General features: G+C 38.9%; 1 protein-coding gene across 2 annotated transcripts in view; it reads left to right on the plus strand.

Moving 5' to 3' along the window:
- LOC145423310 (uncharacterized) overlaps positions 1 to 12,142 on the plus strand; it is a 32,086-nt gene continuing 19,944 nt past the window's right edge. Inside the window, exons 1-7 of one of the 2 annotated variants that reach the window (XM_080295606.1) lie at positions 1 to 137; positions 3,400 to 3,484; positions 3,568 to 3,649; positions 3,731 to 4,892; positions 5,011 to 5,242; positions 5,407 to 5,703; positions 5,855 to 6,032. In XM_080295606.1, coding sequence (XP_080151732.1) covers positions 3,601 to 3,649; positions 3,731 to 4,892; positions 5,011 to 5,242; positions 5,407 to 5,703; positions 5,855 to 6,032 — 1,918 coding nt within the window. In that variant the 5' untranslated portion in view covers positions 1 to 137; positions 3,400 to 3,484; positions 3,568 to 3,600. The remainder of the gene's footprint in view (positions 138 to 3,399; positions 3,485 to 3,567; positions 3,650 to 3,730; positions 4,893 to 5,010; positions 5,243 to 5,406; positions 5,704 to 5,854; positions 6,033 to 12,142) is intronic. The other variant, XM_080295607.1, reaches the window with a different exon arrangement.

The following is a 12,142-nucleotide window of genomic DNA, read 5'->3' on the forward strand; positions in this document are numbered from 1 at the left end:
CGTCGCTCTCCATGCGAATACTTCTCGCGAGAGTATGTTGCAGCAAGGTCCAGAAAATGGAAGGCTGTACTGTGGGTGCTAGCTAGGTTGCCGAGCGACTCAAACCATAGCTGGAAAATATATAAATTACATCGAAGGTATGATTTCCGTGTCTGTGTGCGGGCGTTCAGCATTTAATTCCGTAGTCGGTATCGCTAGTGAGACGTAGCGCTGCTGCGTAGAGTATTTATTAACAGGTGATTTAGAAGCTTAAGTTTAGCTTTAGCTACGCTAGCTGCAGAGAACAATGTCGTCGCCACCACATAGAAGACGCCTCTCTTTTACCTTTATGGAATAACTTGTGAGTGTTTGCGGGGTTTCAGGGCAAGGACGTTTCGTTTGCGGTTTTACAACTGAATTAGGTGTGGCAGTTAAATTAGTACGTGCTGTGGTTTCATTTGGAGTACAGAAACATTATGGACTTCCCAGCCACACTTTGCTGAGTTTTTGCATAAACGTATCGCTCCTAGCAGGCCAGTTTTGCAATGTGAAGCATCAGTGAACACAGCAGCTGGTTGCACCGGGTAACATTAGCAGCAAGTAGAGCTCAGAAATTAACCACAGTGAGAAAATGAACTGTGACTTTCATCACCATAAACGTCTCTGCGAGTTGCATCTCATAAACTGTTAATGCAGACTACAGCCGAGCTGAATTTTAAACTCAACAAAGTAATTTGTCTACGAAGCAAAACAGGGACACAGCACGTGTTTACAGACGTGCAGTGCTGTGAAAAGTGCAAACATCTTTTCCTTTACTGTGGCAGTATGGGAAGACTTAATACAAGTTAAATCCTCAAAAGTACAAAGGGTAACGTGATAAATTATACACATTAAACAACATTTCACCCCTCTTTTTATAACTGTATCCTACAGTTTGTTAAATTATATAGTTATTAATATGCAGTTTGTTTCTATTTAAAACTCCGAAAATGATTCAAAGATATTGTTAACATGATTGTGTGTTATGTGGTTTAATCTTACCTTATCTTAGCTTAAAGGTATCTGTAACCTTCCAACAAACCTACTTGAGCAAAAAGTACAGATTTTGCTACAAATTGTATTTAAGCTGAATTGTAAAATATCATTATTTCATGTACATTTTCCACATACACCCAATTCAGAAGTGGAAAACACTTAAATGCAGTGCAAAGAAAGCACTTGTACGGTGCTTGAGTAAATGTACTGACATCTTTGCGCATCAGATGGATTAAGCCCAATGTTGGCATTGTTAAAAAATCAAATCCAGTTGTTTCACAGTTAAACTATAGGATGATTTGATTGGCTGACTGTAAGTTGTGAAGTCAGATTTATTTCTAAGCACATTTTAAAAACACTTGCTGACCAAAGTTCCAGAAAATGATGTGGTTATGGGATATGGGTAAGAGATTGAAAAAAGAAAACACAAAGTGGAAAAAACATGATGAAAGCAGGACAGATAAAAAAGTAACTCAGTCTGGTTTAAAGCCAAAGGAAATAAAGGGTTTTCAAAGGGGTTTTGAAAGTGTCTGATGTTGGAGAGATCCATGTAACTAAGTGTACAGTGAACAAATGCTCATTTCAGGCATGAAATGCAGTCATGTGAAAAAGAAAGCGGACTCTATACAGTCCTGTGAAAAACTAAGTATTCCCTTAATGTTTTCATAAAAATTAAGAGGGTAAGGAGAAGCCAGGTGGTGCTAAAAAACATACACTTGATTAACTGATCATTATCATGTTAACACAGTACCAGAAGTGGATGTCCATGCAAAATCACTTTAAGGTCAGTGCTCAAAGAAATCCTAAATGTTGATTCTGTTCATCTGGATGTGAAAAACATTTCTTCACTCAGTGAAACGTATCTTCCACTGAAAACGCTACAACTGTTTGGGATTTCTTCTGGGTTTGAACAGCGTGGCTTCCTTTGAATGTCAGCATTTCTTTCTTTTTTTTCTGGATGATTGAGCATACATCAAGACGTACTCAAAGAAATGCTCAAGCAATGCCTGAAGAAAAAAAAAAGAGCTACATCTCATGCTCTAAAGGCCTCAATATGTTAAATGTTCATAACAGTACAATAAGAAATGACTTATTTGGAAGGGTTGCCAAGAGAAAGTCTCTTTTCTTTATAAAAGTCATGGCAGCAAAGCTTAGGTTTACAAAATTGCATTAGAACAAACTCCAAGACTATGCTGACATGTAAGCACAAATTCCTCATACCCACTGTGAATCACAGCATTGGAGGGATGAGGATTTGGGGTTGTTTTGCAGCCATAGGACCTGGGGACCTTGCAGTCATTGACTCAACCATGAACTCTTCTATATACCACATACCTGGACTCAAAATTGAGGCCTTCCGTTTGTCAGCAAAAGGTTGGCTGACATTGGGTCATTGGGACAAGGACCCCAAACACACCAGCAAACCTACAACAGAATGGTTAAAAGAAATTCAGAAACATGGTGTTGCAATGGCCCAGTCAAAATCCAGACCTCAGTTTGGCTGAAATGCTGTGGCGGTTCTTTAGGAGATCAGTACATTAAATAATGCCTGTAAACCTGTGAACTTAAACATTATAAAGAAGAGAGGTCTAAAGTTTCTCCACAATGATGTGAGAAACTGATAAAGTCATACAGAAAATTACTTCCACTAAATACAACTAAAGGTAGTTATATACACTATTAGGTCTTTTATTGAGTCATGGGAAAACTTTTACATGACTAACATTTTTCAATTCATAAATTGGTGACCCTCATGGTTTGTTCAGACATACCCACAACAGTCATGGAGACCACTGTGCAAGTGAGCTTGGAAGTGTGTATACACATAAAAACAGTATTTGTGTTTAAGCAACATGTCATGCATTTTAATGTTACTACAAGGTGGACAAATATTGGTGAAGAGTGGTTTTCCCCACATGTTGTTGCTCCAAATCAAGATGCATGAAGTTCAAGGAGATGGATGCATGAACACAATCTTGTAACTGCCTTTCTTTTAAGGCAACTGCATGAGGTTTAGACTTGTGTTAAAAATTATACATGAACATTGCATGGTGAGACTTTGTAAGGCTTCCACTGCTCACTTTCATAAATTAAGATGCAATCAGAGTATTGAATAGGAGTTCATGTCAAAGAGGCCCATTAGCTGGCCAGGAGCTAAAGTTAATACAGGCTATCAGAAATCCTTTTAAATCCTCAGTGTTGAAACTGTTTGTGGTGCTAATGAATAAACTATGTGATGTGGAGTTTATTGCAGTGCTCTTTCATTGCAAAGCAACAAATGGAATTGAGCTTTTTAACAAAATTGTTTTTTGCGTATATTTTTTTAAATCACCTGTCTCTAATGTAGATTGGTTTGGGTTTTTTCTCCATCCATGATTTTTACAGGTTCACAGCAAGAAACATTGGGATGACTCTTTACACACCCTAAACACATTTGGTGTTTGCAGCTGTCTGCATACAGTTTGCACAGGTACGTGTTTTCTGTTTTATTTCTTGTTTAACTTAGTGAATTGTGAACATAGTTTACAGACACTAACTAAAAGGATCTTGTAGGTTTGAACAGCGTGGCTTCCTTTAAATGTCAGCATGGACATGATGGACAACAGCAGTGTTGCTGATGATAATAATAATTCAGGTACAATCAGCCTGCCAGTTGCCTAAAGGTGAAACGTGGGTGTTGCTTTTGTTAAATCAATTTCTTTCTGTTTATCTGCAGACGAACGGCAGATGCCCTCAGAAGAGGCCGAGTCAAGTGTTAGGCCGACCTTGTCACAGGTTAGAAAGTCTTGGGGGTTTCGACGAACAACCATTGCAAGAAGGGAGTTCATGGAGGAGGTTGGAGACCTAACCTACAGTCCTCCAATTGTTCGACGAGGCAGAAATCGTCGGACCAATCAAACAGCAGCCCAGACCGCTACAGAGACCCCCACCACCCAGAAAGCTACTCGTACAGCAAGGAGTGTTATTGATGAACTTCAGTGGTCTGCCCCATCCTCACCTGTCTCTGAGAATAGCAAAACTGGTTCAGAAACTTCCGCAGGAGGCAGCCTTGATCCCAGCTTATGGCAGGATTTTGGGTCTGCTTTCCACACTGCCTTCACACTGCTTGGGGGCAGTGAGGGCCTGTCACTAACAATGTCAGATGAACTGGCGGTTCCTGACATTTTAGAAGCCACTGAAGCCATTGAGTCTCCTAATCCACAGGCTATAGATGAAACTGAGATGGCTGATAACATTGATGACATGGAGATTGCACAGCCAGTTGCTTCTGGCAATGCAGAGGGAGAAGAGATCCATGATGTGGTTTTAATCTCAAGTCATGAAGAGGATAGTGATGAAATGACTTTGTTACAGATTAAGGAACAGCTGGCTTCTAATAGCAGACAGGAAGACTCCAAAGCTAGAGGAGGGAAAGGAGGAAAGGGAAAGGCCAGAGGAAAGGGGAGAGGTAGAGGAAGAGGTAGGGGCAAAGGTAGAGGGAGGGGTAGAGGAAAGGGGAGGGCTGTGGAGTTTCAGTCAACCATTGCAGATGATAAGGACAGTGATGATGATGTGGTGCTGGTTAATTTAACTGAGCAACAGCATTTACAAGAAGTGGAAAAAGAAACTGATCCACAAAGTCCTCCTGAAAAAGAGGGTTCGGCTGCTCTCTTTGATACAGCCCTAAGTCCTGCTCAGCAATCAAACTCAGACTGCATGATCATAGACAGTGACTTTGATCAGATTCCTGAGCTAACTCCCGGTCAGTTTGATGAAGTGCCAGAGGAGGAGGAGAAGAAAGATGCTAAAAATACAGAAGAGTTTTCAAGGATATCACACAATGAAGGATATGACTCAAATGCTCTGTTCTGCATCTGCAGACAGAAACAAGATAAGAGGTACATGTTTATATGTAGTAACTGGATTTCTTAGGCTGAGCTGTTCTTTCGGACGATTTGCATAGTTCAGCTGTGTACCATTTTTCACTTCCTATTATCTATTCACTGCTTTTTAAAGGTTTATGATCTGCTGTGACAGCTGCCAGGAGTGGTTCCACGGTGAATGCGTCGGTGTCAGTGAGACACAAGGCCATCAGAGTATGCAAGAGTACGTCTGCCCGCCTTGCACTATAAAGAAACAAAGCCAGTCTGAGTCTCACCCTCAGCCAGACCCTGAGCTTAGCTTTCCTGAATGCTTGACACAAAGTCCTGCTGTTGAAGAAGCACAAGAGGACCAGCGAGCAGTTAAGGTTTGAATTTAATTTGGTTTGTCATCAATCTTTACACTGCCCATCGCCTTCATTTACAAAACCTTTAGCATTTTCTTTCATTCCTGTGTGACCACATACGTGTGATAGATAATCTTCATGAAGAAAGTTTGCTCTCTGAATTTAAGATGAACATCTGTTTTCAGCAGACTGTGCTGGTAGAGGAGGAAACAGAGGAGGAGGAGCAAGAGCAGGCTATTGAAGCAAGGCCAGACCCTGATGCTCAACCTGAAGCTCAACCTGAGCCTGAGATGGATAGCTCTCTTCCCTTGTGCATCGGACCTGGTTGCTCTAAACAAGCACTACCAGATTCTGTTTACTGTGGCAATGACTGCATCCTTCAGCATGCTGCTTTCACTATGAAGACACTCTCTGGCCCTAAGGTGCCCAAATCCAAAGGACGGGCACAGAGAAAAGCTTCCATGTCAAGACCTGCTGCAAAGGTAAGAAAAATTAGCTTGCAGACTGAGAAGAGTATTGAGGTGTGTGGGTAATAAGATTTTCATCTTGGGCTCATTTCTATAGTTTCAGGTAGTTAGTTTCAGCAACTGAAAAATCATATTTTTTCACCCTATGTAAACATTTCAATCATAGGCTCAAAAGTCAAGTCGGACATCAAAGAGGCTAGCAGAAAAAGCTGAGCTGCGAGGTGAGGAGGAGAAAAAGGAGGATGATGGTGAGCAGGAGGCGGCTGCATCTCCTGTCATCTGTGACCCCAGTCTCACAGAAGCTCAGGCTACCTCCACACCAGCATCAAACTTACACACAGCGTGTATGTATCATTCTATACTCACACACATTCAAGCAGTTTACACATCATGCACAAAGTGCCTGTTTTGGAATTACAGCTTTACCTTCCCCTTTTGAATCAGTAGAATTCGCAATGTGCGCGCACACACACATTTTTACTTATTCCCTGGTTCATAGCAGGGGTCAGCAGTGGGTAAGTATTTTCACTTTTATAATTCCCCTGTTCAGTTGCAGTAGCACAGATGTTCTCATGAAACAATCTTGACAAGTCAGAATGCCAGTCTTACCGAAGCACATGCATATAAAATCCGTGTCACAACAAAAATCCCTAAATGAGCAACACACAGCTGCGCTTGGTGACTGTGTTCAAACAATGCTTTGATCTTTGTCTAAACCTTTTGCAAATGTAAAACTATGAATGCAAGCTGGAACCAAGTTATTGTTGGGATGATCTCTATTTCTACAAACAAAATATCTATTGTGATGCAAAGGGCTCCTTAAGAAATACTATGTTAAATTGATGGACGAAACAGCACATAAAACGTACAGTAATGCTTAGCTCTAGCATGGTGCTCCCATATTCACAGCATTACTCATTATTTAATAATTTAAGCATTTTCGTGCATTCTGTTTTCATTATACTCTCTAAAATTCAACTATAACAAGTTGTAGCATCAGAAACTGAAAGTTTCCATTATAGATGTCTGGCCATGCAGTATAATGACGTTGTTATGAGATTTATTTTTTAGAATCACAATATATGATTCTGTAATTGATTGATGGTTACATATAAGGGAATATAAAGAAAAAATGCATACTCAATTTTAAAACTATGCAAGGGATTCATGTGAAATTTTGGCTCCAATGTCAGTTTAAAGTCACAAAATCAGTATATATTTCTGTTTTAATTTATTCCAACATTTTGCTAGTGTATAAAACATCTTTAGTTCTTTATATTCAGTTAGAAGATTGTTAGAAGACAAGTGCAATGGTCAATAAGTCATCTTACCAAAATCAGCATTCAACAAGACCGACGTCAACTTATAACAATAATATGGTGCATTGCGACATACATTAAACACTACATTGCATATATTTTATTCCACACTATATATGACATTCCTTTAGGTCTTTGCCCAAAAGCTTGTTTTTATGAAAATTGATATGAGGCTTTCTTTTTTCAGTAGGTTTTTTTCAGTATTGAATAATAATGAGAAACTTTATTTATGCAGAACTTTTTCTGAACAAGGTTAAGTCTTAGACAGACAGAAAGAAATTTTAAATGGATAAAAAATACTTGTTCAAAACTAAATCAAAGTAATGAAAGGTTTTGGTTTCTGAAATAATTTAGCGCTAGTTATACAAGTTCTTCTTCTCAAATCAACTGCAGCCAACATATGATGGTGGATGTAAGGGTTGATTTTTTTCTATTTAACAAGTTAGGATACACTCATCTAAAATTACATGCATGTTTTCCACTCCTGTAAAAAAGCAGACCTCTTTTCAAGACCGCAGTTCAAACACTGTATAGACCTGCTGCAGCTGTCCTGCTGCTGGTTTGACCGTAGATAACATTAAACATTCCGGTTTTTGGTATTCCTGGGTTTACATGTATTAAACTAAATCACCTGCACACCAAACCACATTAAACCATCAATCACACACTGCTCCACAATGCCACCAAGTACACTGGCTTTGTGAAGTCCTCATAATGATGTCTCAAGTGCCCAGATGGTATAATTTTCTCAAAGTTGATCGTCTGTTCAAAGAAGTGCCCTAATATTCCAGCAACCCTGCCATAAGGATGCATTTTGCTTTCAGACATTGGTCTGATTCCTCCAACATGCAGCATCTTCCTGGTTTATTTTGTGGGCAGTCAACATTGGAGCATAATCTACCCTTTGTGTTAAATACACATGCACAAGTTGAAAACCTCTCTGTCTCACTGTCACGCAACGTTTTGGGTATTTCAAGGAAAACTTTATTTTTCCAACTTCCAATGCCTTCAGTCGTCAACACACAAACAACCACAAGCACACACTCTTGGATCAGTCATTTCACAGACACACCAGCCTTAAGTTGGATAGGATTTGGAATCAATAGAGACGCTGCAGCTGGTATGGAGGAGGAAGAGGAGGAGGGGACTGAAGGATTCATGAAGATTTTGAAGTGTCAGCTGGCCACTGTCAGCAAAAGGCTCCATTCCTCTGAGAAAAGTCTTCACACTGCTGCAAATGAAGAAAAAATACTTCACAATGCACGCACACGTGCACACGCACACACACACACACACACTGGGAATGAAAGAGGTGTACATCTTTTTTTTTTTTTTTTTTTTTTTTTTTTTTAATTTATTTTTTTAAACCTGGTACATTCATAGTGTTAAATAGCCTTACTTAGGCCATGTTATCCCACATTTAACTTAAAAATTTAAATCCCTACACTCTTTTTTTTGCTCTTTCAAACATGTACAAACCATATTTCTTTACAATTTTATACACATTAACAACAATAATTAATTAATAATTTTGTGAACTTTGGGCTCTGGCCCAACTTGACTGGATTGTCAAAATTAAAATTTTTCAAAATTACTCAACAGACTAAAAAACACAAAGGTGAAAACAACAAATGTCGAGATTAAAATAGTCTGGTTATGACAAGATAACAATATCATGTCTTTCTCACATTTTGAAAGATATAAATAGGTAAAAGAGGGAGAAAGATGGGAGCATGAAATTTAAGCTATATACTGATGGCAAAGGAAGTCTACTCTACACACTTGCACAAACACACAAAACAACTCAAGAGATCAAAACAGTAAGTTTCTTGAAAACATGAACTCAATTTACAGTAGCTACCCAGCAGCCCATCGGAAACCTGGTTGATCACTGGTGGTAGCCACTGCTTAATGCCTCATGGAGCCTCTGAATGTGTGGAGCTGTGTGATCACTGGCACAATTCTGGCAAAAGCTGATGGTTCGGAGTCATATCTCCAGCTTTTGTTCTGTGCCACACAGTGTCTCAGTGGGATAGAGATCAGACAGCGATGCAGGCTGAGACATAATTTTTCACCAGTTTTTCCTCAGGGTGATTGTGATGGCAGCAGTCAATTATGACCTGTTGAACTGTGGTGTCACTTAATGTGATGATATTCTGCACAATTCATTTGCTGCAACATGAGCCGACTCAGAAATGGAACGTTGAACTCATATGGCTTTTACCTTTGTGTAAGGAGGAGCTTGTTGAGGATTGCCCCTTCCCACCATCAAAGTACTCTCAGGGATCTCTCGCTGTGGTTTCTTATCATATTAATTATATTGGTACTCCTAAATTAGAAGACAAAAAAATTTTCTTTGTTCCTACTTGGTATGCAGAATTTCTTTTACATCAGTGTATATATAACAAATTGCATTTCTAGCTGTCCCCTCAGTAAGCATCTGCACCTTTCAGAAAGATGTAACCTCTTTCATGTAACCTAACAACCAAAGGAAAGAGCATGTTATTGCAAAGCTGAAAGCATGGTTCATGGACGTTGAACCTCTTCATAGTTGCAGAACAGTGATGGAATGGATGGGGTTTCCTTTGGATAGTAAATGAAATCAGATAGGTTTTCCAATCTATGTCCCATTAGTTTTCATTATTGGTGATACAGTACATGGAACAGCAATTTAGCATTTTTGCTCTCAGATACACCAATCCAAAAAGGTGGTCATTCGTATCCCATTTTTTCTTTGGAATTTTAGCACTGCTCCGAAAAATGCATAGTGCACTACCAAGCAAATTAAACCGCATAATGTTTCACAAACACTCTCAAAAGCAGGCGAAATAGTCTAGTGTCTGTACGCTGAACAGTAGTATTGCTTCGTGTATTGATAATTCTTTTATTTTTGTTTTGGAAAGAGATGAAAGTTCTGTGTTAGAGCCAAAATGCTTTAAAGAAGTTTTTCTGTACTGCTGGAAGTCAGTGCATGGCATTGTTAAAATGAAAAAAAGAGAGAAAGGGTCCGTAGTTTGGGTGTCTGAAGGGTCTGTTTTCACACAGATACATTCATAGAAAAAATAATAGTTCTTAAAACACCAAAGGAAACAATACAGAACCAAAATGTGACCAGCTATGATTTTTTTATTTTTTTATTTATCTTGAGCAGCGTTTATCACTGTTGCTACACATTTGATCAACTTGACCTAAGACCATATTCATCGCAAAAAGTTTGCTATTTACAACAGGTTCTGTCTCAAGTTCATTGCTCAGTAGGCAGGGAAAACAACAAAGCATAAAAATCCATTTTAACATATATTTCTTAAGTTAAAACGTTTAGAATTGGAATTCCTTGTTGAATTATAAAATACATCGAATAGATGTGCTACTTCTGTAGGTGCCTCTAAAATAGTACACACTATGAAAATAAGCAATAAATAAAACAACATTCATACAATAAATCGAACTCTTTCAGTTGAAGATAATTATGACTATGAAGACAAAAAATGCTATAGTACATTGCAGTAATTAGTCTTGATTTAGAGCAGTGACTGCATCTGGATAAAAAATTCTTTACCTGCTTTATTTTTCTTGTACAAATGGATTTGGCCTTTTTTTTTTTTTTTTCTTTTCAAAACTCTGATGGAGTTGAGTGGTCTGCTGCAGTAGTCCCTGTCATACTTGTGTCATAGCACATCTTGTCACACATGACAAAACACAAAACCAATGAAGCTGAAAATGCAAAGCCTTGTTGGATTATGATCAGTTTGGAGTTGCAGGAAGGGACAAGGTCTGTGGTCTCCATCCATTCTTTACACTTGTAACCTTTAAGAGTATGTAATAATATTTCCCTGAATAACCTTTCTGATTGGAGAAGCCTTTAATTAGTAATTATAGCTTTTCAATTGATTGTGTAGCTGCACACACATATGATGTGATGGATGAGTGATTCAATGGGTGTCATGATTTTTGTGATGATGGTAATGAATTGTATCAGACGTTATCTGAGTGAAGCTCTTGCTTAGAGTATATTTCTTACTTTTCCAAACTTCCCAAACCAGCACCCAACTTTCAGCCCACTCCTCTGAACACATGTCACGAAGTAAGCATGAATACCAGATATTTCGTATTCATAGAGCTTGCACATGACAAATGCTTTCATATGAGACCTGAATGATTTTCTGGATAACATACGGGCATGCAAGCATTTTTCCCCCACAGTATTTCTTAGGATATTACCACACATGTTGCCCAGACAGTTTCAGGAGAACGAGGTCCAAATATTATCCAAAGTTATCCTTTATTCATAAGTAGCACTCAGCAGGCTTCATGTATAGTCATAGTTTGCTTCATGCTTTCTCACTTCTGAAAATATTCTGCTTGGTTTGGACGAAGGAGCTGCCTGGGAATGGTGTACACAAACATGACACCCACTCACAAACTGTGAATGCATTTAATCGTTGCCTGTGCCATTTTCACCTGCCTGCAATCAGACATCACACAGACTTTGGAAAGGGAGCTGGCAGGCTGAAGAAAATTTATGTTCAATCCAGCTGTGCTGGACATTTATGTGCATTCTCCCATCCACCTCTGCTGGGCTGTGTCGAGAAAAGTTTGGGAGCTGCGCTGCATGTGTGAAAATTATAGCTATATGTCCTCATAGACTTCACTGTTTTCAGGTTGAGCACCAAGCTGCAACCTTATGGTGTGTAGTGTAGCTTTTGAGGGAAAGACTTTTGATTAGTTTGATTGTTTACACCAAGAAAAGAGGGGGCTGTATTATATTTAATTTGAATCAGAGCACAAATACTTGATTGTTAAATTCCATTTTGAGAAATTTTGCCTCAGCGGATTGAAGTTTTTTTTTTTCATTTTTATTTTATTTTCGGGGCTGCATCTTAAACCTCTTTAGTTTTGTCTTGCATGCTTCGAAAGGCCTGTATATATTCAGTGTGTTTTTTCCAACAGTCGAATCTTTTTAATACCATCTCAAACCTAATTGTAAAACACAAGCACCCTCTACTGGCCAAACAAATAATGTGCAACCATGGAAAGAACACTGCTGATGTTCTGAGTAGTTCACATTTTTGACATCTGCTCAGTGTGGAGATTTCTTGACATTCTTGTGTGATAGCAGAGAATTAGTAACCTAG

This window comes from Astatotilapia calliptera, chromosome 20, assembly GCF_964374335.1.
Source record: "Astatotilapia calliptera chromosome 20, fAstCal68.1, whole genome shotgun sequence".
Classification (NCBI taxonomy): domain Eukaryota; kingdom Metazoa; phylum Chordata; class Actinopteri; order Cichliformes; family Cichlidae; genus Astatotilapia; species Astatotilapia calliptera.